Source organism: Mytilus edulis, chromosome 3, assembly GCF_963676685.1.
Source record: "Mytilus edulis chromosome 3, xbMytEdul2.2, whole genome shotgun sequence".
Classification (NCBI taxonomy): domain Eukaryota; kingdom Metazoa; phylum Mollusca; class Bivalvia; order Mytilida; family Mytilidae; genus Mytilus; species Mytilus edulis.
Window position 1 is genome coordinate 79,158,275 of NC_092346.1, and position 26,439 is coordinate 79,184,713.

At 31.3% G+C, this 26,439-nt stretch overlaps 1 protein-coding gene across 5 annotated transcripts in view; it reads left to right on the forward strand.

The window, feature by feature from the left end:
- LOC139517546 (disks large homolog 1-like) overlaps positions 1 to 26,439 on the forward strand; it is a 105,158-nt gene that overhangs the window by 48,058 nt on the left and 30,661 nt on the right. For all 5 annotated transcript variants that reach the window (XM_071308745.1, XM_071308746.1, XM_071308743.1 and 2 more), the window contains 5 exons: positions 2,200 to 2,302; positions 5,833 to 5,899; positions 6,753 to 6,889; positions 9,262 to 9,397; positions 10,396 to 10,540. In XM_071308745.1, coding sequence (XP_071164846.1) covers positions 2,200 to 2,302; positions 5,833 to 5,899; positions 6,753 to 6,889; positions 9,262 to 9,397; positions 10,396 to 10,540 — 588 coding nt within the window. The remainder of the gene's footprint in view (positions 1 to 2,199; positions 2,303 to 5,832; positions 5,900 to 6,752; positions 6,890 to 9,261; positions 9,398 to 10,395; positions 10,541 to 26,439) is intronic.

A 26,439-nucleotide genomic window follows, 5' to 3' on the forward strand; every position in this document is an offset into this window, starting at 1 on the left:
TTTAAGGACTTTTCATTTTTTTCAAATTAATATACAATAAATTAATCTAAAGCATTTAAGTCTGTGTTGAACCAAAATTTTTCAAACTGTAAATGAGGGGCTCACTGTGCCATTGGATTAGTGTATGTAAAATGATAGTTGCCAATGGAAGAATGATAGATATATATATTGCATGACAAAAAGTATTCTTATAATTAGTTAACTGATTTTCATCAATATTTTATCCAACTGCAATATTTTAGATAATGAGTCTCCAAATTTAAAAATTGTTAATAACAAAGTAAATAGAAACACATTTGAAAACATATTACTCTAATTGTATGCCTTTTTGTTCAATTTCATTATTGTAGAAATAGATAGTGGTATAATGTGTATGGCACTATTTGTGTTAGGATTTCATTTGTTTAGTTTTAGAAAAGCAATGCCACTTGTGTATACAGATGGAATATTCAGCTATCTGAAATAAGTCTAAAATCAGTTAATGTTATTTTAGTTATTGACATTATATTGATTTTTTTTTAATTCTTCACAAAAAATATTAACTTTTGAACAAGAAAAACAGCTTTTTGTAAAATTAATACCTGTATATTAGATACCAAATCAGCTGTATGGAAAGAACAATAAAAGAATAGGAATCCAACTGACCTTAAACATAGAGTGGGGCGCTCATATTCGCCGTGGACACAATTTCACCATTTTATGATTTTGAGGTGTAAAAACTTCAAAGGATGGTTGAAAGGGAAGAAATATGCCGTTAAATTATATTTTTATAACAAATATGATTATTTTTGAAAATGAGACTAAATTTCGGCACTTACGGCAAAGGACTGAAAAATGGACAACGATTTTCAGCTAATTTCCTGAATGAAAAAAAAAAAGCGATTTCAAAGAAGCATTCCTTAGTAATTCTTTGACTGATTGCCCTAAATTTCATTTTTTTACACCTTTCAAATGTCTGCTATTCGTCTATAATGAAATTTATTTGATAAATATTGTTTAAAGCTGCAGTTATTTGGTTTTAAATAGATATGTAAAAACGGCGAATATGTGTCCCCTGTTGACAAAAAATTAGGAAATTTCATACACCCTTTAATCCAACTTTTCAGATGATTTTACTCAAAACAAACACATTTTCAAGCTAAGAATAGGTTGCATTTGAAGTTATCTTCATATAGAAATATCAGTTTACTTCAAAACCATAAAGACCTAACAATAAACTGAAAAAAACATGGAAAGATATGGCGAAAATGATCACCCCACTCTAGCAATCTTAATCACAACTAAACCAATTTATTTTTGTGGGAAACTTTTTTCTCAATTAGCGCATTTAAAAGATATGTTTTTCATGCCCCTGCCATAGTGGAGGGTGCATTAAGTTTACTCTTGTTTGTCTGTATTCTTGTCTATCCCAAAATTGGTTTCTGTTCTCTAACTTGGATGGCATCACTTTTACCTGTTCTTGAGTTATGCCCCTTTATATATTTAAACGAAGGAGGCATTTGTGGCCCATAGACACATTCTCAATTTATTCAAAAATGCTTTAATGAGGAATGTATACATCATGATGTGATTGTTATAAGAATAGCAACCTATAAATTACAATTCAATGATCATGGATACAGTGTAAATTTTAAATAAATTTTGGGTGACCTAGTTTGCCAATTAATATGAAACTTAGTTTATGAAAGCACATGTCAAAAGAATGGTATTGCAAATGATTTTAAATATAGTTAAGGTAGCTAAGTGTCTTATGTTTATTCAGCAATGATTGAAAGATGCCAGGAATCAGAATCAGTGGATATGAAGAGAAAAAAAAGTTGTCCTACAAAAGCATATTAGCAGATTGGAAACTCACACATCAGTATTTGTAACCTTTCATCAGCTTAGCTACATAAATCACAAATCCTAGGACATTCATGCCAGAAACAGTCAAACCACCCAAAGATCCTTCTAAGAAAGAATGTACATTGAATAACATCAAAATCATATCTTTGTCTTGAGTACAGCCATTCGTTTTTGATGCGTTTTGTAGTTTGATTTTGCCATGTGATTATGGACTTTCCGAATTGATTTTCCTCTAAGTTCAGTATTTTTTGTGATTTTACTTTTTATTGTACAGAATAATTTATTGAGAAACAAGTAGATGGAAAAATTGTATATTTTGTTCTTACTATATTTTATTTTTTATTTGTATTTCAGAATGAATGATGTTATAGTGAAAGTAAATGAGACAGATACATCTAGTGCAACACACTCTGAAGCTGTTGATGCTTTAAAACAAGCTGGAACTAGAGTAGTATTGGTATGTATTATTATGCCAAGGCTTTAAAACAAGCTCGAACTAGAGTAGTATTGGTATATATTATTATGCCAATACTTTAAAACAAGCTGGAACTAGAGTAGTATTGGTATGTATTATTATGCCAATGCTTTAAAACAAGCTGGAACTAGAGTAGTATTGGTATGTATTATTATGCCAATGCTTTAAAACAAGCTGGACCTAGAGTAGTATTGGTATGTATTATTATGCCAAGGCTTTAAAACAAGCTGGACCTAGAGTAGTATTGGTATGTATTATTATGCCAAGGCTATAAAACAAGCTGGAACTAGAGTAGTATTGGTATGTATTATTATGCCAATGCTTTAAAACAAGCTGGAACTAGAGTAGTATTCAGGGCCGTAATTAGGGTTCGATTTCATGGGAGGCAGGGATTTTGGGTCGCCAATTGAGGCCCCAAGAAAGGAGGGTTAGGGGCACAGCCCCCCGCCGATTTTTTTCCTCAGTAAAATGGCTAAAAATGACCCGTTTCCCTTCGATGTCCTTACTTTAAGACTCATCAGTATTGCTTGAACCTGGAAGCATTTTTTATGCAAAAACAAACTGAGATTGCTGTTCGGGGTGAGCCAAGGCTCCGTCTTGAAGGCCGTACTTTGAACTATAATTATTAACATTAAATACATTGTGACCGCCGATTTTTTCCCCCCCAGTAAAATGGCTAAAATAACACGTTACTTTAAGACTCATCAGTAATGCTTGGACCTGGAAGCAATTTGTTTTGCAAACAATTATCATATTTAAAGATATTTTTGTTAGAAATCAAAGTGGTAAGTTAAAAAAAAAAAAACATATAAAGCAGCAAATATTTTTTCATCGAGGACCTTGAATTTCAATATTGTTGAAAGCTGAACAGACATGTATAGAACTACAACGAATGGGAGTGTTTGACTACTAAGGCATTGACCATAATGTTCTCGTACGATCACAAGACGTACTTTCTGACTAGACACTTTAAAAAAATTACCCAACAACTGATTCAACCAGTAACGAATTTCCGATATCATAAAAGATTCACAATACAAAGGGAACTTCCTCTGCTTAATTGAGCTCCTAAATAAATGTGATTAGTTAAGTTTAATTTAAAATTGTCGAAAGCAAAGTTTCATATATGCGTTCTCGTACAACATAGGAAATATGTACTGAATAACAGATGGATGGCCACACGAAAAAAAAACTAAAACAAATACTGAAATGGTTCACTTTCGATCAAAAATCCGGAAAGTGACAGATATATCATGTATCATGATAGCTACTGTTAAAACAGTAAACGTGTGTTGTTTACAATACAAATTCATGTTCTTTCTGTACATATTGTGAATATTTCATTTTTTTTACTTTAAAAAAAATTTGGTGTAGAAAATTCAGGGGAGGCAACTGCCTCCCCTGCCTCATAGGTAGTTACGGCCATGGTATTGGTATGTATTATTATGCCAAGGCTTTAAAACAAGCTGGAACTAGAGTAGTATTGGTATGTATTATTATGCCAATGCTTTAAAACAAGCTGGAACTAGAGTAGTATTGGTATGCATTATTGTGCCAAGGCTTTAAAACAAGCTGGAACTAGAGTAGTATTGGTATGTATTATTATGCCAAGGCTTTAAAACAAGCTGGAACTAGAGTAGTATTGGTATGTATTATTATGCCAAGGCTTTAAAACAAGCTGGAACTAGAGTAGTATTGGTATGTATTATTGTGCTAAGGCTTTAAAACATTTTCATTTACTGTTTTACATTGTTTACTTGGTATAACTATTGCAAGCTAGAAATAACCAGATATGTAAAAAAAGAGAGGAAAAAGAAATTGTTAATTAGACACCTACAAAATGATACCCAAGAGAATTTAAAACAATCAGGACAAAAAAAATGAAAAGCTTTACAATACATGTAGTATTAAAAGTGATATGAAAAATGATATGCATTGCTGATGTTTGATTTTGATGGGCATCATGACATCAGTAATGAAATGATAGGAGATGCCATGCAACATGGCACTGTTTACATATCTTACAGATCATATGTATACTGTATGCTAGACAATACCAAAATCATAAATCAGTGACAGTAGACAAATTAACTGTATAATAATAAGACATTTTGTGTAGATATGCTAAACAATTGTCAAGATATTATAAATGTTGGATAGACTTCTTTGCTTTTTCTACTTTATTTACATTGAAAGTCAATGTTATTTACATTTAAATACAATGTAACGAAAAGAATATCAAATCCTGAATTGCATTTTTTTTTTTAAATCAACTCGTGGACAAACAATGTTGATAATGAACTCAATCACTACTAACATTCATGGATTAATGTGTTTTAGTTACTTGTGGAATAATTTTCTACATTTGAATTTTTATACAACCGCAAAAACAATTTTTGCGTCGTATAATGGTATCATGTTGTTGTTGTCGTTGTCCGAAGACACATTTAGTTTCCGGACAATAACTTTTGTTTTAGTAAATGGATCTCTATAGATTTTTACCAGAAGGTTCAATATCACTATAGGAAGGTTAGGATTGATTTGGGGGGTTATGGTCCCAATAGTTAAGGAATTAGGGGCCAAAAAAAGGGGACCCAAAATAAGCATTTTGTAGTTTTCAAACAATAACTTGTGTTTAAGTGTATGAATCTCTCTGAAATTATACCACAAGTTTCCATACCATGAAGGGATGGTTAGTATTAACTTTGGGGGGTTATTGCTCAAAATGTTTTGGAATTAAGGGCAGAAGGGCCAAAAAGGGGGAAAAACTAGGTTTTTCTGGTCAATGGACAATTAAAACAATTTAAAAGCAGTGTAAGGGAGGTAATTCAAAATCATTTAACATACAACGTTGAGTATTTTCAGATTACACTACTTGTAAATTATGTATAAAGAAATGTAAGGTTTCGGACTAATTGCAAAAAATGGGGTAATAAGTAGTTTTCAATTTTTTTTCTTCAAATTTCTCAAATTCCAAATCTTTTAAAAGTTTGAAGAAAAAATCTTTAATTGCATAATATTGTGCAATAGATTTGTAAGATCTTGACATTTGTTTTGTGTCAAAAACTAATATTGTGTCAAAAATTCACAACCCAAATTCAGAGCTGTATCATGTGTATCAAGGTTGAATGTTGTATCCATACTTGCCCCAACTGTTCAGGGTTCAACCTCTGCGGTCGTATAAAGCTGCGCCCTGTGGAGCACCTGGTTGGATTTGTTATTACATGTATAGAATTTGTATCTCTTGCAATTATTCGTGTAAGGCTATGAACACTTGAGAATTTTTTATTATGAGATTTATTTTATTTTGTTTTGAATTTTAAAAAAGAAGATGTGGTATGATTGCTATTGAGACAACTCTCCACAAGAGACCAAAATGACACAGAAATTAACAACTATAGGTCGCTGTATGGCCTTCAACAATGAGCAAAGCTCATACCACATAGTCAGATATAAAAGGCCCTGAAATGACAATGGTAAAACAATTCAAACGAGAAAATTTTCTTTTTCAGTATGTAAAGAGATTAAGAGCACCTGCTGAAAATATTATGGAACTAGAATTAGTCAAAGGAAATAAAGGTAATAACAGTCATGATATGTTACAGAAAACACCAAAATACTACAATAAAAAGTCAAAAATAGCTATTCTTGTTTCAAAATAAGGAACCTTCTCTTTTGAAAAACAGTGACCATACTGAAAGAAAAAAACGGTCTCAAGATGTTTTAATCAGCCGGAAATGCTAACTAAAAAGAAATATTTTCCAACGAACTTTAACAATGTACATTGTTCAGGAGCAACAGTGCCATAATGTACTTTGCTTTAAGGTCACATTTATAACTCTACTGGTAATATACAACTGCTAATGGACAGTAGGTCTTGAATGTGTCCTTCACCCAGTCGTCATTGTTTGGCATTGATAATGATTTATTGTTTACAGTTTTATAAATGCCAAGATGATTCCTTTTTGTAAACTACATATCTAAGGTAGCAAGCAACCTTCTTGGATATCCTGGCCTTGATCATTTCTGATCAATAAAATAGAACTGAACTTGTTTATAATCAATATATTCATCAACAAGTTCATCTACATAAACATTGCATCACTAGGGACTGCCATTATACAATTTACAGAAGAAATAACTTAGTTGTCATGACATGTATATGGAAAATAAAATGGTTAATACATGTTATTATGAAATGAACATGACAGTCAAGGTTAATGATTAAATCCAATTGAGATTTCATGTTCTGTCTTTAAACAACAATAAAAACATAGATTAATTGTTTCTTGAAGGACGAAGAATGGTTCCAAATTATTTGTGTTTTTAGTGCTCTTTATTGGAACAAAAATTATGTAATTCCAAATTATATGATGTGACGAAAGCAGGGATGAAGCGTTAAATGAATTTATAATAAGAATATATGTTGTAGGTCTTGGTTTTAGTATTGCTGGTGGAATTGGTAATCAGCACATCCCTGGTGACAATGGTATTTTTGTAACAAAGATTATTGAAGGTGGAGCTGCTGAACAAGATGGCCGTCTGGCCACTGGTGACAGACTTATAGCTGTAATTATTAGGGCTTACTTATACAAATCAATCACACTTAATTAATGAACAACATGGCTGTCTGATCATTGGTGACAGATTCATAGGTGTTAATTTTAGGGGTTACTCTAAAAATAACTATTACATGTAATGAACTGATGGCTGTCCTACAACTGGTGACAGATTATTAGGGGTTAGTTTTTGTGAGGTCTGCTAAAAAAAGTGGCAGAATGTGAGAGATAGGGATCACATACTGGTGGAAGCTATTATAAGTTAGATGGTTCGCTACTGACCCCATACGGATCCATAGAGGGTTAGTAAAATTCATAGGGGGTGAGGCCGGAGGCCAAACCTATGGATTTTATTCACCCTCTATGGTCCGTAAGGGGTCAGTAGTTAACCGTATAACGAATTTATCGCACGCTGGATTTTTTCTGCTGCGTTACGTTGAAAAATAAACAATGAAACACAACAACATCGATAGATGACGTCACCATTAACGCGTCATGAACCCCCTATGAAATCTACTAACCCCATACGGTCTCATAGAGGGTCACCACGTGACGGCTTTAAACCAATCACAAAGTGATATTTTACCCGCGGTGCGATAATACTTTATAGAGGATAAAAAACCTTGAGGCATAATACTTGTATGTGTTTACTTTATTTAAAGAAGTTTGGGTCTGTCATATATCCATTGTCCTTCACCTCATTTTCATGGTTCAGTGACTGCTTAAAAAAATGTAGTTTTTGACCCCGTGTAAAGTATTGTGGGGGATATAGAAAATACATGGTGTCCCTCCATCCAGTCTTGTTATTGCTCTCATTTCTTGTCCCTTGAAATATTAAATACATGTATCTGATTAGTCAATTATCATATTCCTATAAAACTTATACACTAGGTTAATATCAGCAAATTCTCGGTTTATAGTTAAAAAAAAAAGAAGAGTTATGCCCCTTAGAATTATAAAATATGTGCAACACGGAGGCATTGGAATTTTGTTCTTTTATTGTCATGTATATATCCGCTTATAATAAGTTAGAGGTAAATTATATTTAGTATATGGCAACTTGAGATGTGGTACGATTGCCAATGAGACAACTATCCACCAAAGTTCAAATGAAGTGAATGTATTCAATTATAGGCATTCATACAACCTTCAACAATGAGAAAAACCCATTTCGTATTCATGTCTGTCAGACAGGGTTCACATACCCTCCACTTCATTTCATTGATCAACATTGATGTTTTGTGATTGGGGCCATTTCTCAGATACTATAAAGTAGTTGTTAAACTATATGTGGTTTATGGAATGATTGTAAGGTGTACATGTCCTTCTGACAGGGTGCAAGTTTATGTGATACCTGTAGTGAAAATTAAAACTTTTATTTTTAGCTCACCTGGCCTGAAGGGCCATGTGAACTTTTCTCATCACTTTGCGTCCGTCGGCGTCGGCCAGCGTCGTCTGTTAACTTTTACAAAAATCTTCTCCTCTGAATATACTGGGCCAAATTAAACCAAACTTGGCCACAATCATTATTGGGGTATCTAGTTTAAAAAATGTTTCCGGTGACCCGGCCAACCACCAAGATGGCCGCCATGGCTAAAAATAGAACATAGGGGTAAAATGCAGTTTTTGGCTTATAACTAAAAAACCAAAGCATTTAGAGCAAATCTGACATGGAGTAAAATTGTTTATCAGGTCAAGATCTATCTGCCCTGAAATTTTCAAATGAATCTTACAACCTGTTGCCCCTGAATTGGTAATTTTAAGGAAATTTTGCTGTTTTTGTTATTATCTTGAATATTTTTATAGATAGAGATAAACTGTAAACAGCAATAATGTACAGCAAAGTAAGACCTAAAATTAAGTCAACATGACCAAAATGGTCAATTGACCCCCTAAGGAGTTATTGTCCTTTATAGTCAATTTTTAACAATTTTCATAAAAGGTAAGTTTTTACTAACATTTTCCACTGAAACTACTGAGCCAAGTTCATTATAGATAGAGATAATTGTAAGCAGCAAGAATGTTCAGTAAAGTAAGATGTACAAACACATCACCATCACTAAAACACAATTTTGTCATGAATCCATCTGCTTCCTTTGTTTGATATTCACATAGACCAAGGTGAGCGACACAGGCTCTTTAGAGCCTCTAGTTAAGACTTTCAACAAGAATTTCAATTGTTACCAGCATTTTCTATTAACTATTTCTTAACCAGCCTGATGCAACACTAGACAATTAATCTGGAGAAAAAAACAAATGATTTGTCATATAAACATACAACTTGTCACAATGATTCAAAATGAAGATGAGAATTGTATGATTTCAGGTAAAAAAATCAAACTTAAGGCAATGTAACACATGATAAGAATTGTATGATTTCAGGTAAATAATTCAAACTTAGACAATGTCACACATGAAGATGCAGTGGCAGCATTAAAAGCTACAGCTGAAGTTGTACGATTAACAGTAGCCAAGCCATCTTATCAGCCTGAGCCTACAGAAGAACAATCTCCACCCTGTAAGTAACTGGTTACATGTCCGTCAAATAGGGTTCAACAGACCATAACCTCATTTCATGGAATAATGATCAATGTATAGTTTAATTGTTGGTTCAGTTAAAGTATGTGTCTGACAAATCCAAAAGTGCTCATATGTTACAACTCATTACTGACAAGAAAGAAAACTGCTCAAATTATTATTTAATAGTCTTTCACATTTAAGATATCCTTTACTTGAATTGATTCTGCTGACAAAAAAATTCAAATACAGGTAAAAGGATGATTGCATATTATTACTTATCTATATCCATTGCATGAAATCATACAGACTTAGAAAAATTGCAATTATACTATTGCAAGTGCTTGTCTGAGTATTTTTATTTATATTTATGTTCATATCGTGTCATAGGACCTATTTAATTCTTAGCAGATCATCTTAATGGTTATCTAGATTTGAACATTTTTATAACGACATAAAATGATGATGTCTTAAAACAAGTTGATGCATTGTAATTATTGTTAAAATGGAACTAGCTGTCAGAATTTTTGTTCATCAATTTGACTTAAATTCACATATTTCTAAAACACATATCAAAATTACATAAAGTCTCTAAATAAACAGTTAACAATGCATATACTAAGACATCTACGCGATCTGCACGTCTCAAAAACTGGTGGAAAATAAACTTTAAAAAGACAACAATATTCTTGATTACTACAAAGAAATGCTTTACTCTGGTGTATATGTTTCACCCTCTTACGGTGGTGTCTTCAGTACAATTTAATAATAGGTAATAAGTGGTAAAGTACATAAAATGTGGTTACAAAATGTCTTTTTTACCTTTTTGTAACCCTATATGAATTTAATAAGGAATGATTATGAATTTTTATGCTTGTCATTCAGATTACAAATACAAGATCCAGATCCAAATATGGTCAGTTTAATGTCTAGGCAAATGGAGTCTGTCTTTCTGAACTCTATAAAATGTTTTAAGTAATGGGTTTTGTATTATTGCAGCACCAAGGAGAGCTAACATTGCTGTAGTAGCTCCAACATCAAGTCCTGATAACAGGATTGCCTCTGATAACAGGTCACATTCAGATCATTCACCTCCTACGCCTCCTGGTAAACCAAACACACACAGTTACGAGGACCTTCCCAGGTAAGATCATTGTTGTAAGGAATTTGATTGAGTTTGATTGGAACTTATTAGAGCTTGAGATCTCTTCTGCAGCAATAAAATAAGCATTTAGTGTGGTGTGAAGTAAAAAAAAACCTTTTGGGCATGAATTGATATCTATTGTCAGCATGTCCCTATATGATATTCTCTGAAACAGACAATCTTGAAATATTTTCTTTCTTTCAACCTTTCAGGACAAAATATAATGAGTATTATATAGCATTATAAAGCTATTAAAAGAAAATCACTTATATATGAAAGCATGTAAAATTAGAACACACTTTCAAGCACTTAACAAAAGCATCTTTCTTTAAAGATATGAAATTTGGTCAAAACAAATATCAAGAATTATATCAATATTTGAATTTTTCCCTTTTCAACAGAACACTAGTTTGTCTTTCTGTTATAGGTCAACAAGTTTTTCCTATAAGGTGTTTTATTATCTTTTGTTTCAAAAACACATCAGATATTTTGTGGCTTGTTGGAATTTTAGATGTTAGAATTGACAAAATCATAGAAATTTTGCATGTCTAAGATTTTTATATTAGCAGTTCCACCTTTTACGAATTTTAGTCTTTGCTTCACATATTTTGTTTTGAGTTGCATTTAATTTTATTATTGCATGCATGAAGACAGAATAAGATTGGATTTTGTTCTTTTTGAGGGTCAGTCTATGACCATTTTCTATCATACTGTATCCTGAAGTTCTGTTTTGTCTGCTGCAATGAAATAAATCTGTTTGACCTATAAAAAAAATATTGATGTACGATAAACAGCTTGTATGAATTTCATTTATATTTATTCCTCTCTTTAATATAAATATTAATATGCTTCTGTACAAAGGGAAATATTTCAATAATATTTTTCGTGGTTATTGAAATTAATGATGCTAAAAAATCTCATTAGGTTATTCCAGATATTAGTTGATTAATTTATGAGTTTTTATTTGTAATCAATATTATTACAAAGGAGCAACCTTTACTTTCAAAACTCAAGTTTGGAGTTCCAAATTAACAATTTTTTAGTGTCAAATGAAAATTGTTTTATTGATAGCTTGAAGATGCGAGTAAATATTGTTTCTGAAGAACTATTAAATGAAAGTTTTAACGTGAAAACAATCATAAAATTGTTTTAGAATCCAAAAACTATCATGCTTTAAATAAACATTCAAATTATCTGGAATAAGCTAAAAGTGGAGTTTAAAACAATATATATAAACATGTGTAATTTGCTGAACTTTCATTATTGAAGTATACTCGATAACAATCAATATTTATAAAATAAATATAATAAATAATAACCATCATAAGAAATGCAACACTATATAACCTTCAGATATTCTTGGATAATGCATCAAATGGATTTGTTATTACATGTGTTTCAGTCAATTGGCATTTAATTCTACATACAGACGAAAATTTATGTTCATTGTTAGATGAAAATTGAGTTTGAGTTGATCTAAAGTTTGAACATTTCTAGATATAAACTGAATTTGGTTAGAATTGAACAATTGAACATAACAAAAATCCAAACTTAGGATGAACCTCCTCATCATTCACCATCTTTAAGGTGAAATATTTATGAAAACCTTTGTATGGTTTACCATGTTTAGGGAGAAATATTTAGGAAAACCGTTTAAAGAAATTAATTTAGAAAAATCTCAATATCATTCACCATATTTAGGGGGAAATATTTAGAATTTTCAACTGATTTTGAACTTTGAGTACATTCGTCAGCAGTTTATTTCATTAGTTTTGCATTTCTTCTGAGGCTTGATATATAAGAATAATTAATATAAAGTGAAGAAGTAATTAGTTATGATAGATAATTTGTGGCACAACTGTCACTAATTCACAATCATAGGAAATAGTGATGTAAATTTATATATGTTGTATGGTAGGATTTGAAATTCCTGATAAAAATTATAAAAAAATATCCAAATTGATATGATTAAAAAATCTTTTGTAATTGTTTCAAGTACTTTTATTTATTTATTTGGTGAAGGTTTTATTTAAAGAAGTTTTTTTCTTCTTTTCTTTGTAAGGAGTAAGAAGAGTCAACGATAATAAAGGGAGACAACAAGATAACTGGTTCAACTTGCCATAATAACCTGTGCAATTGGCTATATACATAATATATATATATGTCTGCTTTATATAATATACATATAAATATTTAAATTTTATGCATTTATGTCAAAATATCATTTTTATTGGTTCTATTAAAATCTGATAGATTTCTTGTCTGTCTCCTTTTATCATCAGCATTGTGTTTTATACTCTTATCTACCAAAAATTGAAGTATCCTCTGGTTTTTATTTTACAGATATGTCCAGTGAAACAACATAACTTATACATAAGAATGCATTTGTAATGGGTGATGTATCCAAACTGGATTATCTCCTATTTACCAGAGACTCAGAGAAAATAACTCTAAAAATGTATATCATCACCCAGTACAAATGCATCATAAATATGATATTTAACTAAAGTATAACTTATGTTGCTTCTCTGGAGGTCTCTAATAAAAGTCTGTTTCACATGAGTTCCAAGTATACACTTTTTACGAAATTGTGAAATATTAAATAATAATTCACCATTATAAATAAATAAAGTTCTTGACTGTTGAAGTTGAATTTATAGTTGAGTTATCTCCCATTGACTATAGAAAGCTGATTAAATGTGATTTGTAGCTTGTTAAATTTGTATTCCATACACATATTTTGTACTGATTAAAATCTTCATATAAATTATATAATTTAAAAGACATACATCAATTTGATATAATGAATTTCAAAGAATACACTTATTAGAATAAGTTATATTTTTTCTGCATGAAATTTCTTTCCTTCCTTCCTTCCTTGATATTGCTAGAATAGATCTCTGAGTTGAGGAATCTTCCATTTAGTTAAAAACATATATGGTATGCAGTGAAGGCTCTTTACAATTGTGATAACCATCTATAAAAGCAGATTTTAGAATTTCTCTCAAAACTTTCCCTCAACAAAATCATTCAACCATAGTTGAGATGTTTATGTGCCTTCACTGGGTCCCATGAATGTTTGGGAGAGATCTGTTTGCGCCAAATATGAGTCCTTTTGTGCCACAACTTTTTTCTCCAATGCTAAGTTTGCGCCACCTGTTTTAAAATCACATGGTATCATTTGCGCCAAAAATAAAACATGATTGGGCCAATAAGAAGAAAAATGAACTCCCTCCGCCTTTATTTGGACTTCAAACTGGCAGTTTACATGGCAAATATTTCCTTTTCTGAAACATACTTTCTTCTTACTGCTGCTGCATGGGTACTTACCAATTTAATGTATGTAGTAGCTTGTAACTTCACTCTATTGTCCAAAAAGACAAACATTGAAGGATGAAATGCGGAAAACAGATCATAATAATTCATATGGAATGCTTCTGCTCCATTACTGGTACGTCTTGCGGTAGAAAGAGTTTCAGCCAATATGAATGGTGGGAACAAAGCACTGTGTCATCAACATACATAATCAGCAGAGCTTCTATTTTCATCTTTTGGCATATCTCGTTTTAAATATTCAGCAAAGCAATAAGTTTTCTTCTCTCTCTGTACATGGACTATATAATGCATTGCAAGTAATTTCTCTCCAGATGCTCATCTTTATGGTGAAATATCTGCTATCAAATGATATTAATCATTAATATTTATGATTGATATGTGTACAGGTAAAGTGGTGCAAATGAGTTCCGAATATTGGCGCAATTGATACATTTGGAAAACAAAATTTGGCGCAAATGATACCCCCGAAAAACAGCAATTGGCGCAAAAGGATTGCTGCCGAATGTTTTTATGGAACAGACAGCCTTTAGCATAGTGAGAATTTATTGCTGTTTTTGACTGGCTTCCCTTAAATCATCTGTAATATACAAAAGGATGTATATATATATATATATAAGAGATACAGTATTACATGAAGAAAATGGTAATTTGGAGGCAAGAGATGACCAAGAACTAGTGGGTGAAACTAAACAGTACACATCTGCTGTTTGCATAGGAAATAAGATAGTATGAAAATACTTACAAAATGTAACAAAACTTCGTGTGTATTTAACTTTCTTCTTTCAATTTAATATCTTTTGAAGTTTTAATCTGTTACAACTTTAAACAGTTTAATAAAAACTATTTTGATTTATATGCCCTGCCTAAGTGTGTGTTTGGGGGGGGGGGGCATGAAGTTTTAACCTTGGTCATCTGTATGGCGTCACATTTACTGTTCTAGAGTTATGCTCCTTTACAAATGGGAATTGTTTTGTTTCTGTTCTGTCAAATAAGTTTGCCTCTACTAAATGTTATGAAACTTATACACAATACTTATTACCATAAAACTCAGATCAATTACAAATCTGATAGCATCACTTTAACTGTTCTTCATTTTATGTCCCTTTATAACTTTATATAATATGAAAGCAGGGTCAACATCTATGTCCCATGGACACATTCCCTTTTTATTCAATATTGATTGATTATCTCTGTTTGGGTATTTTAGATTGTTCTGTAATTATTGCAGGTAGCATTTGTTTCTTAAACACATTTTTCTGGATGGTCAAACATCAAAGGTTTTGAAAAACAATAAGTTTTATATGCTATTCTGATCGTAATACCAACAAATTGATTAAATTTAGAACTAATTGAAGAAAATCTACTTGATGCTTTATAAAATCATACGATTTCAACGACTCATTTGAGTATGTGACACAACAAGGTTCAACTGTATTTTATTGAGCAAATCTGTAATCCTAACAAGACAAATTAACCAAGGAATATGTTTAGTTAGCACCATAAGGTTATCAGTGAAGGACAGCAGTCCACACTGTTGTGAGCTATACCGGTAAGCCTAATAGTTATGAACCAAATATCTTATACAAATCAACAAATGAATAACTAATCTCAACATCAATGAAACAGTAACAACCGCTGAGATTTTAGTAAGTATACCTGACTTGGGACATGATCAAACATTGTTAGAGGTTTTACTAGGTTTTATACATTGTGGTACTTGTACTTTATATAGCTGTTGACTTTTATATCTTTGAGTTGACAGAAAAAGGACACAGTTAGAATATACCTTAAGACTATTATATAATGTGTGAGTGGATGTAATAAAGTAACAGTTAAATATGTGTCAAAAATAAAACAGAACACACCAAAATTGTGTCAGTTCTGAAGAGACAAAAACACATTTATGCAGAAAAAATTACTAGAGAACCTGATATCAAGAATTCTACATAACCCCTGAAAGCCAAAACACCAAATTAGTTGATGAAATCTTAAAAATGTAAAATATCAACCACATTTTATTTCTTTAGCAGCTTCATAATTTGGTGGGTGCACTCAACTCCAATCTTAATTGACTAGGATTGTCAGTTTTCCTATTGTCAGCGGTTTTCTCTGGGCACTCAGGCCTTCTCCAACATTAAAAACTGGCTGCCACTAAATAGCCCAAAAGTGGTGCTTAAAAGTGGCTCGAAAACACAGAAATCAAATCAAATCAAACCAATATTTGTGAAATGTAGTATTATACACATAGTAAATTTATACCAAATTTATACAACCAGTTGTAAGTCATAGCTCATCTCGTATTTAAAGATAAAAAAGTCAATTCTAATAGTAAATGTCAGGAATTGGTTAAACAAAACAAACTTACGACTAAGATTAATTATAAGTATACTGAATTGTTCTTGACTTACGATCAATCTTAGTCGTATTTTTTTTTTGTGAAACCTAATCCAGATTGTTTGTGTAACATTAAAAAGTTGAAGCCATAGTTGTGTATATTATGTAACTATTGTTGAAGCCATAGTTGTGTATATTATGTAACTATTGTTGAAGCCATAGTTGTGTATATTATGTAAATATTGTTGAAGCCATAGTTGTGTATATTATGTAATTATTGGGTCTTGTTTGTGACATTTTGTCTTATAGTCATAAGAAAAATGTTTTTAAAGTAAAATGCGTACTCCCATTAAATTTTGATACTTTTATTAAAAAATAAAAAATAAAACAATAATAAGAAGTATAATTCATGAATTATTTAGGAACTAATTATTAATGTGAAACGGTTCAAAGATTTAATGAATGGTATAAACATGTATATCCATCTTACATAGTTGTCTTTTTAATTTTAAGTTATATTAATGTATATAGTCTATTCCCCATTTCCATTCTCAATTTTATGATAAAATTTAAAATACTGATAAATACTTTCACAAAATGAGTAATGTAATATTAGTGTACTTTTAGGACACTAAATTAAACTTTCTAATTTCAAAGATCTATTATAATATTCATATTATACTTTAAATTATTAGTATAAAAAATTAATATAATTTGCATGTTCCAACAATTAAATATAAGATTGATATATTATAAAACATATTATGTCATAATGATAACAGAAGAAAGTAAAATTGAATGACATTTTCTCCTTAAAGTCATTTCTTTGTCACTCATAAGTCCTAAGTAAATCCAGCTTACTTATCAAGGTGATATATCAACAGCTTTTATCCATTAATCATATTGGACCTCTTAAGGCAGATAACAAATTTACAATAGGTAGTGTAAATCATAGTCCAGTCAGATCATTATTGACTAAAATTTGCCTCAAGGTGTTTAATATTTTCTCCCGTAAATGGGATTATTCATTTCTCCTTAATGGACCCCCTTTTGAATTTAAAACTTGGGTGTTTGTGTTGTGTTTGCCTATGAATACCTAAAGTAATTATCGATCGGCTTGTTCAAACGTGGATTGTTATACATGAATTTTGTGCATTTTTAATAGTTGTTACAGTTGAGAATTAATTTATGATTATTTCCTGATCTGCTTAAAAGATGTGACCTTCATTAAATGTGACGGGTTTAATTCATTTCCGTCTTCATCAGGATAATCCACCTCAGGTCATGTCAACGTTTTAATCTAACTGTTTTTTACCATAAACACTACTGCTAAGAAATTGAATCAGAAAACGGTTTGAATATGCAGTGAATATCGTATGTGGTGCATTTGAATGTTTGTGTGGTAAGATCTTCACTGAGGTTAAATGCAAGTTGGAATATTTATTAATGAATACAAAATGGTGGACTAAAAGACAAATGGCACTGTGAATTTACCTGGAAATCTGATATTTTTGAAAACATATAATGTTAAAGAAAAAGGAGCCTTACTACTATGATCCCCATATACCCAGGTAAGATGATCTAATTGGACAAAGGTACAAGGAATAGTTCATAGAAGCATGGATTACAACATGCATATATATTGACTAATGTATTGTGCTATGCTCAGATGCTGCATCACAAACAAAAACATTTTATGTGCATTGAAACCTTATAGAATGGGGGTATTGTATAATATCCATTTATAATAAAGGGTTTATTGTCAACTATAAATAGAATAGACAAATTTGAATTTTAAATTGTACTGTCATAAATGAGACAAAGATTCAAATATATTTTCAATTGTGTGGGTAGATTTATATATACATGTATATGTTTATTTGATCATGAAGGAGGAATGAGCATATATTCACTGACTGTTGATTTGGGTTTTTTAGGTCTCAATATGTTTGTGTGTTGTTTAGATTTCATGTACTTATTTCCTATATGTCCTCCACTGCTTCTTGTTCACTTGATAGTTGGAATACTTGTCATTTCTTACCAAGTGTGAAATAAGTTTTTATCACTTCTCCCTTCCTTCCTGGATATTTCTATTTTTACCTATTTCATATGGTTTTGTGGTTTTGTTTTTCTAATACAAAACATTAAATTCACTGCTTTTGTTATATTTGGTTTAGTTTCCTTATATAGTAGGCTATGTTTAAATTGAAATTATCATTGAAATTTCACTTGTTAATGGTGTAGTTAAACATGTTATTGGGAAATGGATTTTGTTTTAATTGTTTACATAGTAGAGCTAAAGTTCTTAAAGTAAAATTAGAACTAAGTAAGTAGTAATATGGGGGTAAATTGAATCTAGAAAAGTTCCCTTGGTTCCCCAATAGAATAGAGTCCTAGTTTGCTTATTAGTAAGTAGATCTGTTTAAAATCATGTATTATTTAAAATACTGTATACTAAACTTGTATCAAGGAATTTGAAAACCAAGTGGATTTATACGATAGTAGTAAGTTTTACAGCTGATTTGGCATCATAAAACTTTGATAGTTGCTTATTGACAGCCTTAGCAATGTAGGAATCAGGAAACTTGGAAAGATTATTATGGAATTGGATGTGTGTGATTGCCCTGTTTTAAGAGAGGTCTTCAATGCTTATTTCAATTGCCATTGTTGAAGTGGTCTATTTAGATTGTCTTTATGCCCGATGTTTTAGATAAGTGTTTCACATCTTTTGTAATCTAATGGACAAAACTTGAAATGCTGTTGAGTTATTTTATTGTTCATCACTGTTCAGTGTTATTTTGAGGACTATGGGGTAACAACTTACTGAAGAGACATGTATTGTCGAAATGCGCATCTGGTGCAAGAAAATTGGTACCGTTAATTTTATTATGGTTTACTTGGGACACTGTTAAATTGGTCTCTGTGAATGTGGTTCTGTAACTAGGTTATTAGATAACAGCTGGTCAACTGTCTCTGTAAATGCTGGGGTATATAACTTAGTAACTGGTTGACAAATTCCTGTATTGCTGAATGGCTGATTGTCAGCTGTCTCTGTGAGTGTTGAGATCTTTAACTTGGTGGCTGGTTGACAACTGCTTGTATTGCTGAATGGCTGATTGTCAGCTGTCTCTGTGAGTCACTGAGTGTTGAGATCTTTAACTTGGTGGCTGGTTGACAACTGTTTGTATTGCTGAATGGCTGATAGTCAACTGACAATGTGAGTGTTGCCTGTTGGGGTCTATAAGTTGGTGTTTGGATAACAACTGCCTGTTAGTGAATGGCCAATTACCAACTTTTTCAGTTTGTGTTGGGGTCTACAAGTTGGTGACTTGATTGACAAATGCCTGTGTGTCTGAGTGGCCTATTGTCAACTGTCTCTCAGTGTTTGGGTCTATAACTTGGTGATTGGTGACTGGTTGACACATGCATGTGTGGCTGAATAGCCTTTTTATAACTGTCAGTGTGGCTGAGTAGTTTCAATAATAGATTGTCAACAGTCTTTTTTGTTAAATTAAGTTATTGGTTAATAACAGCTGTAATGCTTAGGGTGGTAAATGACAATTGTTTTTGTGAATGAGATTTAAGATAGAGATTGACAACTTATTCAATGGCAGATATACAAGATTGTTTCCAATTGAGAAGTTCTGGTTTATACATATCTGTATACATGATGGCATTTTTAAAAACAACTATACTTTTAGTTTCATGAGCAGTATCTTACTTTAGAGACTGACAGTTAAAGAAAAAATATTTCTTCAAGGACTAAATATAAAACAGTATAAAATGTATTGATCACAAAATCTGTTAAATTAAAAACAAATTTTTAAGAGGCAGACATGGTTGATGTTAACCAGTTAAAGAATACTGATGATATTAGAAAAATGTATATTTATAAGAAATGCATGACCCTAATACCATAGGTACTTCTGTATACTTGCTATATATGATATTATTTAATCAAGAAGTTCTCTTCAAGTGTATCAATGTGATTTACAAGTTGTAGTGATGCATGAAATATTAATTTGGTTACACCTTGTAATCTAGGATCAGTATAATGAAGATTTTACAGGCTAAAAGACCTATTGGGAATACCATATTTGGTTTTCAACAATCTTTATAGGAAATCCTGCTATTTCATTTAGAAAATCTGACTTTTATATCCTATCAGTGTTATGTAGATTAAACGCGACTCTACTTACTCCTTTAGTTTTATGTTATATGGTCTCTATTCATGAATTGTCTATGGAAATCTTGACAATGTAAGTTACTTATTGCCATTTTTACAACTAATTTTATTGCATATCTGTCAAAACATTTTTGACATACTAAGATTAACTGTAAAAAATGTTGTAAAGACATCAAGGGCTTCATTTATTTTTACTGTAAATATTGGCTCATAGTAGAGTGTTAATTGTAAAAAAAATGTTTTAAAAATAACAACTTTTTTTAAAATATTGGTATATTGTAAATGATATCTGAAGTAAAAATAAATAATTAAATACTCCAAAAGAGTGTTTTATATTTGAACAAGCTGACAAAGCAGCCAACAATTTTTAATTGTTGCCAAAACTATTATACAAAAATACTGAACTACCGGTAGATTAAAACGTCATATAAATTGATACTAACTGTTCATAAAAGAATTTGAATCTGAATATTTGTTGTAGCAATCAAAATTCCATTAGATATAATCAATTAAGAATTTGGGAATCTAACATGTATCAAACTGTATGTTGTATGTGAAAAGCAATGGAAATTTTTCAATGTGTTTAATGTACAAACTAGGCGTTGACACTTGGAAAACTTTACCAAAAAGCTTTGAACACTGCTAATTTGTTAACACTTATAATGTATTGTCTTAAAACACTTTTAATGTTTCAATAGTAATAGTTTGAACCATTTCAAATTGACATTTTAAGTAACAAAAGCAATCGACTTTGTTAATTTATGTACTTCACTTTCACAAAGAGAATTTTCTAGTCATGGATATCACTCAGGTTCTTATATACTGAAATTGAAGGTGCACTCATTTTATTTGATATTCAAATTTTGTAATAGAAATTTTATTAATATATAAATCAATTTGTGGTAAATTCTTTAAATACTTGTAAATCAATACAGGATGAACTATTGTTTATTGATGTTAGTCACACCAGGGTTAGTAAGTTCTTGTAAAACAAACCATTATCACAAAGTTGTAAGAATATATACAACTTTTCTTTGTATCATTTAGTCCTTTTGTTTACCACAAAAGTTTGTATCATTTTAGTCCTTTTGATTTATATTGATTCCGTACTGATCATGCTGTTATGACAACCATATATTTAGTGAATTGCAACTGATACATGGTTAGTTTAACAGAGCAAAATTTGTTTTAAAAATGATAAAGTGACAATATTTATCATTCAAAGATCAAATTCAGATTCTTTGGACCTCAATATTATGGACTCAGTTATTCACCCGTATCATAAAATTGCATACATTTGTATTAGTTGAAGTGCAGATGTTTTATTTGGACTTCCTCAGAGAACCTAGAAACTTACTTTATTGTACCTGAATGTAATAATTCTGGTCCTAACAAATTTCAGGAGCATATAGTTACTGCTTTGTCAGTTTGTTCTTCAGCCAGTGTATTTGAAAAGCGGTTGCAAGATGATTACTTGGATAACTCCTTGTTTAATTTAAAAGAAACTAATTCAGAAGGTAGATGTGGGGGAGGGGAATATTTCTTCAATTTTTTGGTAAATTGGTCAAGGATATGGTCACAGTTACTCAAACTAGGGGGAAAAATGAAGAGAGCTCATCATTTGGCAGTGCCAGCTTTTATCTTATAACAGTGCAGAACAATGAGCACAAATGCTATTAGAGGAACACTTTTGAGAAAATCTACTGGATATTTTCATATTCTATGAAAGAGGTAGAAAATAATTCAGGGGCAAAACAAAAACAAAAAACAAAAAAAGATGTAGAAGAAAAAACAAAAAACAAAAAAACAAAAAACAGTGAAAAGACACTTTGATACTGATTTAATTTTTGTAAAAGCATTGCTACCTTGACTTGTCATTTCAAGTTTTTAAAATATGCATTATTTGAAAGGTTTTATTAGTAACAGCTTCACTTATTAATTGAGCCTTGACACAAGTGCATATAAGATGGGACTTGTGTTATAGAAACTAGCAGTTAAGATGTGGGCTTGTGGTATAAAAACTATAGCAGTTAAGATAGGGCTTGTGGTATAGAAACTATAGCAGTTAAGATAGGGCTTTTGATATAGAAACTATAGCAGTTAAGATGTGGGCTTGTGGTATAAAAACTATAGCAGTTAAGATAGGGCTTGTGGTATAGAAACTATAGCAGTTAAGATAGGGCTAGTGGTATAGAAACTATAGCAGTTAAGATAGGGCTTGTGGTGTAGAAACTATAGCAGTTAAGATAGGCTTGTGGTGTAGAAACTATAGCAGTTAAGATAGGGCTTGTGGTATAGAAACTATAGCAGTTAAGATAGGGCTTGTGGTATAGAAACTATGGCAGTTAAGATAGGGCTTGTGGTGTAGAGACTATAGCAGTTAAGATATGCTTGTGATGTAGAAACTATAGCAGTTAAGATAGGGCTTGTGGTATAGAAACTATGGCAGTTAAGATAGGGCTTGTGGTATAGAAACTATAGCAGTTAAGATAGGGCTTGTGCTGTAGAAACTATAACAGTTTAAGATAGGCTTGTGGTGTAGAAACTATAGCAGTTTAAGATAGGCTTGTGGTGTAGAAGCAGTAATATTGTTTATATACATTTAAAAGTTTGTTGATCCTAAAAATTGATTTAAATGCTTCAATTTTAAAGAATGTGGTTTTGTTAATGTATTAATAATTTTCTAGGCGGACATGAACTTATCACTTTTTGGAATTATCAAAAGGAAGTTTTATTGTTTTTATATGTTAACTTAATTGAATAGAGAATATGATAAGGAAAAAAATTGTAAATACTAGTACAACAGAAATTATTGATACAATTTAGTATTTTCTGATCAATAATATTAACTATATTTGTGTTGAGGCAAAGACTAGAAATCTGACAAGGGACTCATAAATATTGTAAATGAGACTAGAGACCAGTAAAAAGCATTAATGATATATATCAAAAGCAGTTAACTGTTAATGTTCACTTGGGATAGGTCAGAAGGAATAATTTGACAGGAGTTGTATTATTCCATCTGTAAATCTTCCACTTGGAAACAAATGCATATTTCATTGTTAGAATGCTGAAAGAAATGGTATCTGCAAGTGGTTTATATTCATACACAGTTTTAAGCTTAAATGCAAAAATTGGGGAAAATCTGAACAGTGAATTATTGATTTCTAGACTTTAAAGATTTTAACTGAGTTTTTCACACACAAAAAGCTATTACATGTACTATGGGTTAGTACTGGGGGTAGGCTGCTTCAGCTGGATTGTGAAGTAATAATATCACCACCATCTTGTACTTTTTTAATTAAAATATATTTCTGCTGATAACTAAATGGAGGACAAATTCAATATTGACAATTTTCACCTTTTAAAGTTCTAGAGTTATTGTTCTTGACTGATTGGCAATTGGCTTTTTATCTCGCAACTACATAACTAGAAAGACACAACCTGACAGACTTCTACACAAATTAGTATGAAATTCAAAACAGTGTAGCTGTGGCCATTGATTGACCCATCAAAATCATCCATTGACTGGGACAATTTACGTGAACGTTTGTCTGTAACAACCACTGTTCATGACGTACCTACGATAGACATTTAAACTGTGGGGTCAACAAAGGTTTCTTAACGCCTTTAATTATAAAATAATTCGAAAAATTAATCAGGAATAACCTTTGTGTTTTGATTTATATAATTGATATAAATCAAAATATCGTGTTATTTCTGATTAATTTTTCGAATTACTTTATTTAGGTGTTGAGAACCTTTGGTGACCCCATAGTTTAAGTGTCTTTAAAAAGTACATAGTGAGCATTGGTCGTTACATACAAACGTTCACCTAAATTGCCCCAGTCAATGAATGATTTTAATGTGTCAATCAATGGCCACAGCTACACTGTTTTGGATTTCATACTATATCACCTACTTGTAGGTTATTTAGAGACAACAACAAACAAACCACAAAAACAGGAAGTTATATCATGGGCACAGAAAGGGACACAACATGTGCATTGTCTTTCACTTGTTGTACCAGGTACCCAAAAATTTGCAATATCTGATTCTGATTATGTGTCAGTGTTACAATACGAAAATAAATCCAAAGTTTCTAACATGTCATTTGACAATATATGTTCTTATAAGAACTTTTGATCTCATTGATAATATTTGGGGTATCTTGTATCAGAGAGTGTCATTATTAAATTTAGTCAGGGTCGTCAGAGGACCAAGCCTCAATTGAAGTTACTGGAGCTCTACAGGAAATTGGTAGTTCTATAGCAGGGATGGAGATCTACAATACATCTGAAGCATACAAATGCATTCAAAAGTGGTGTTCAAGATGACATTGGTGAAATGGGGGATCACAAATAAACCGTTTAAGGGATGTATTATGGTTTACTTCTGTCATTCAGTCTGTCTGTGTCTGTCCGTTGTCAACATGTCAGACAATAACTCAAAAATGCTTTAACCAATGTGCGAGAAACTTTGGTGAACTGTTTGTATCAATAGACCTAAACTACCTTTCATTTTTTATAAATTTTAGATTTTATGTTTCCGAGTCGGTATTTTATTCAGAAAAAAGGGGGGATTTTTCAGAAATAACTTGCAAGTGCTTTGAACAGTTTTCATGAAACTTTTAACTTTGGTGACTGTTTTATATTAATTTATCTATTATAATCACCTCCCTTTAGTTTTTTTTTTATAAATTTCTATGACATTGAGGAGTTTGATGATGGACAATTAAATAGACAAAACCTTCCTAAGAAAGTAATTCCTTAGTTTTGTCATTATTATATAATACTAGAACACACCCATGATATCGCGGGTCTGTGACTGAATTAAAGTATATAACTATGCGCAAGCCTTATTTTAGTATTATTTTATATCTGATAAAGTCATGCCGATAATAAGATACACAGTTTTCTCTGCTTTCAAATCTTTCTGTTTGAACCCGTCGAACTGGAACTTATCAATTATTGGTAATATTAATTATTTGGATAACAAAAGGTCCTGGAATGGAGTAATTTTTAATCAACAGCATTGTCCTATGTTAGTTATAAATAAAGTTGAATTATTTGATTCGCTGTTTTATGTCATGCCCGCTAACAAATTGAAAACGGTTCCTATATACACCTTATTTTTAGTCCATATTTTTAGTATTCGTATTGTTATCTTAGAAAGTCTTACTGATTAAAATACTACAATAGGTAACAATTTGACAATGATTGAATTTAGTAGTGTCAACCCTGTGATTATGATCCTTGTAGATAACATAATCCTAAATACACCGTTTGGTGGTGCACCTGTTAGATGCGGAACGTACAGATAAGGTAATAGGTAACAGGTGAATATACTATTGGTATCGGTATCGGACTCGATCCGGAACTTCTTAATTATTGGCAATATTGATTACGTGGAAAACAAAAGGGCCTGGAGTGGTGTAATTTTTAATCTACACCTTTGTACTATAATAGTTATATATAAAGCTGAATTCTTTGATTCGTCGTTTTTACGTGATGACGGCTGACAAATTGGACCTCGTAATTTTAGTATTATAGATTATCTAAGCTGCCAGACTACTGTCATCTTTTCTTACACATTTTTCCAGTAATCAATAGACAATGTATTATTTATGAAAATGCCTTAAGTCTGTAATGTCTTTTTCGTAAACCACCGAGAAAATTCTTAGCTTTGCATTCAATATGAACAAAAAATCTGTGAAAAATTGAAGAATTTGTTATTTTATAATTGTCTTTTATAATTATCAGTGGGTCTTGACAATTGTCTGAGTGCAAGTGTTCCCTAGAGCATACTGAAAACAATCCCTGTTAAGTATAACTATTAATCCAGAGGTGTGCCAAAGGTATTATGTGGTAATTGAATCAGAAAGGACAAGTATGAAGCATGATGGCAACAAAACACATATGGATAATAAATGGTGTATACAGTTTTGTTTTCCATTATTAAAACAAATGAATAATGATATATATAATCAGATAAAGGATAGCAAGCTAGTCCTATTGAGGAAGGTGGGATGTCTTAATTAAAA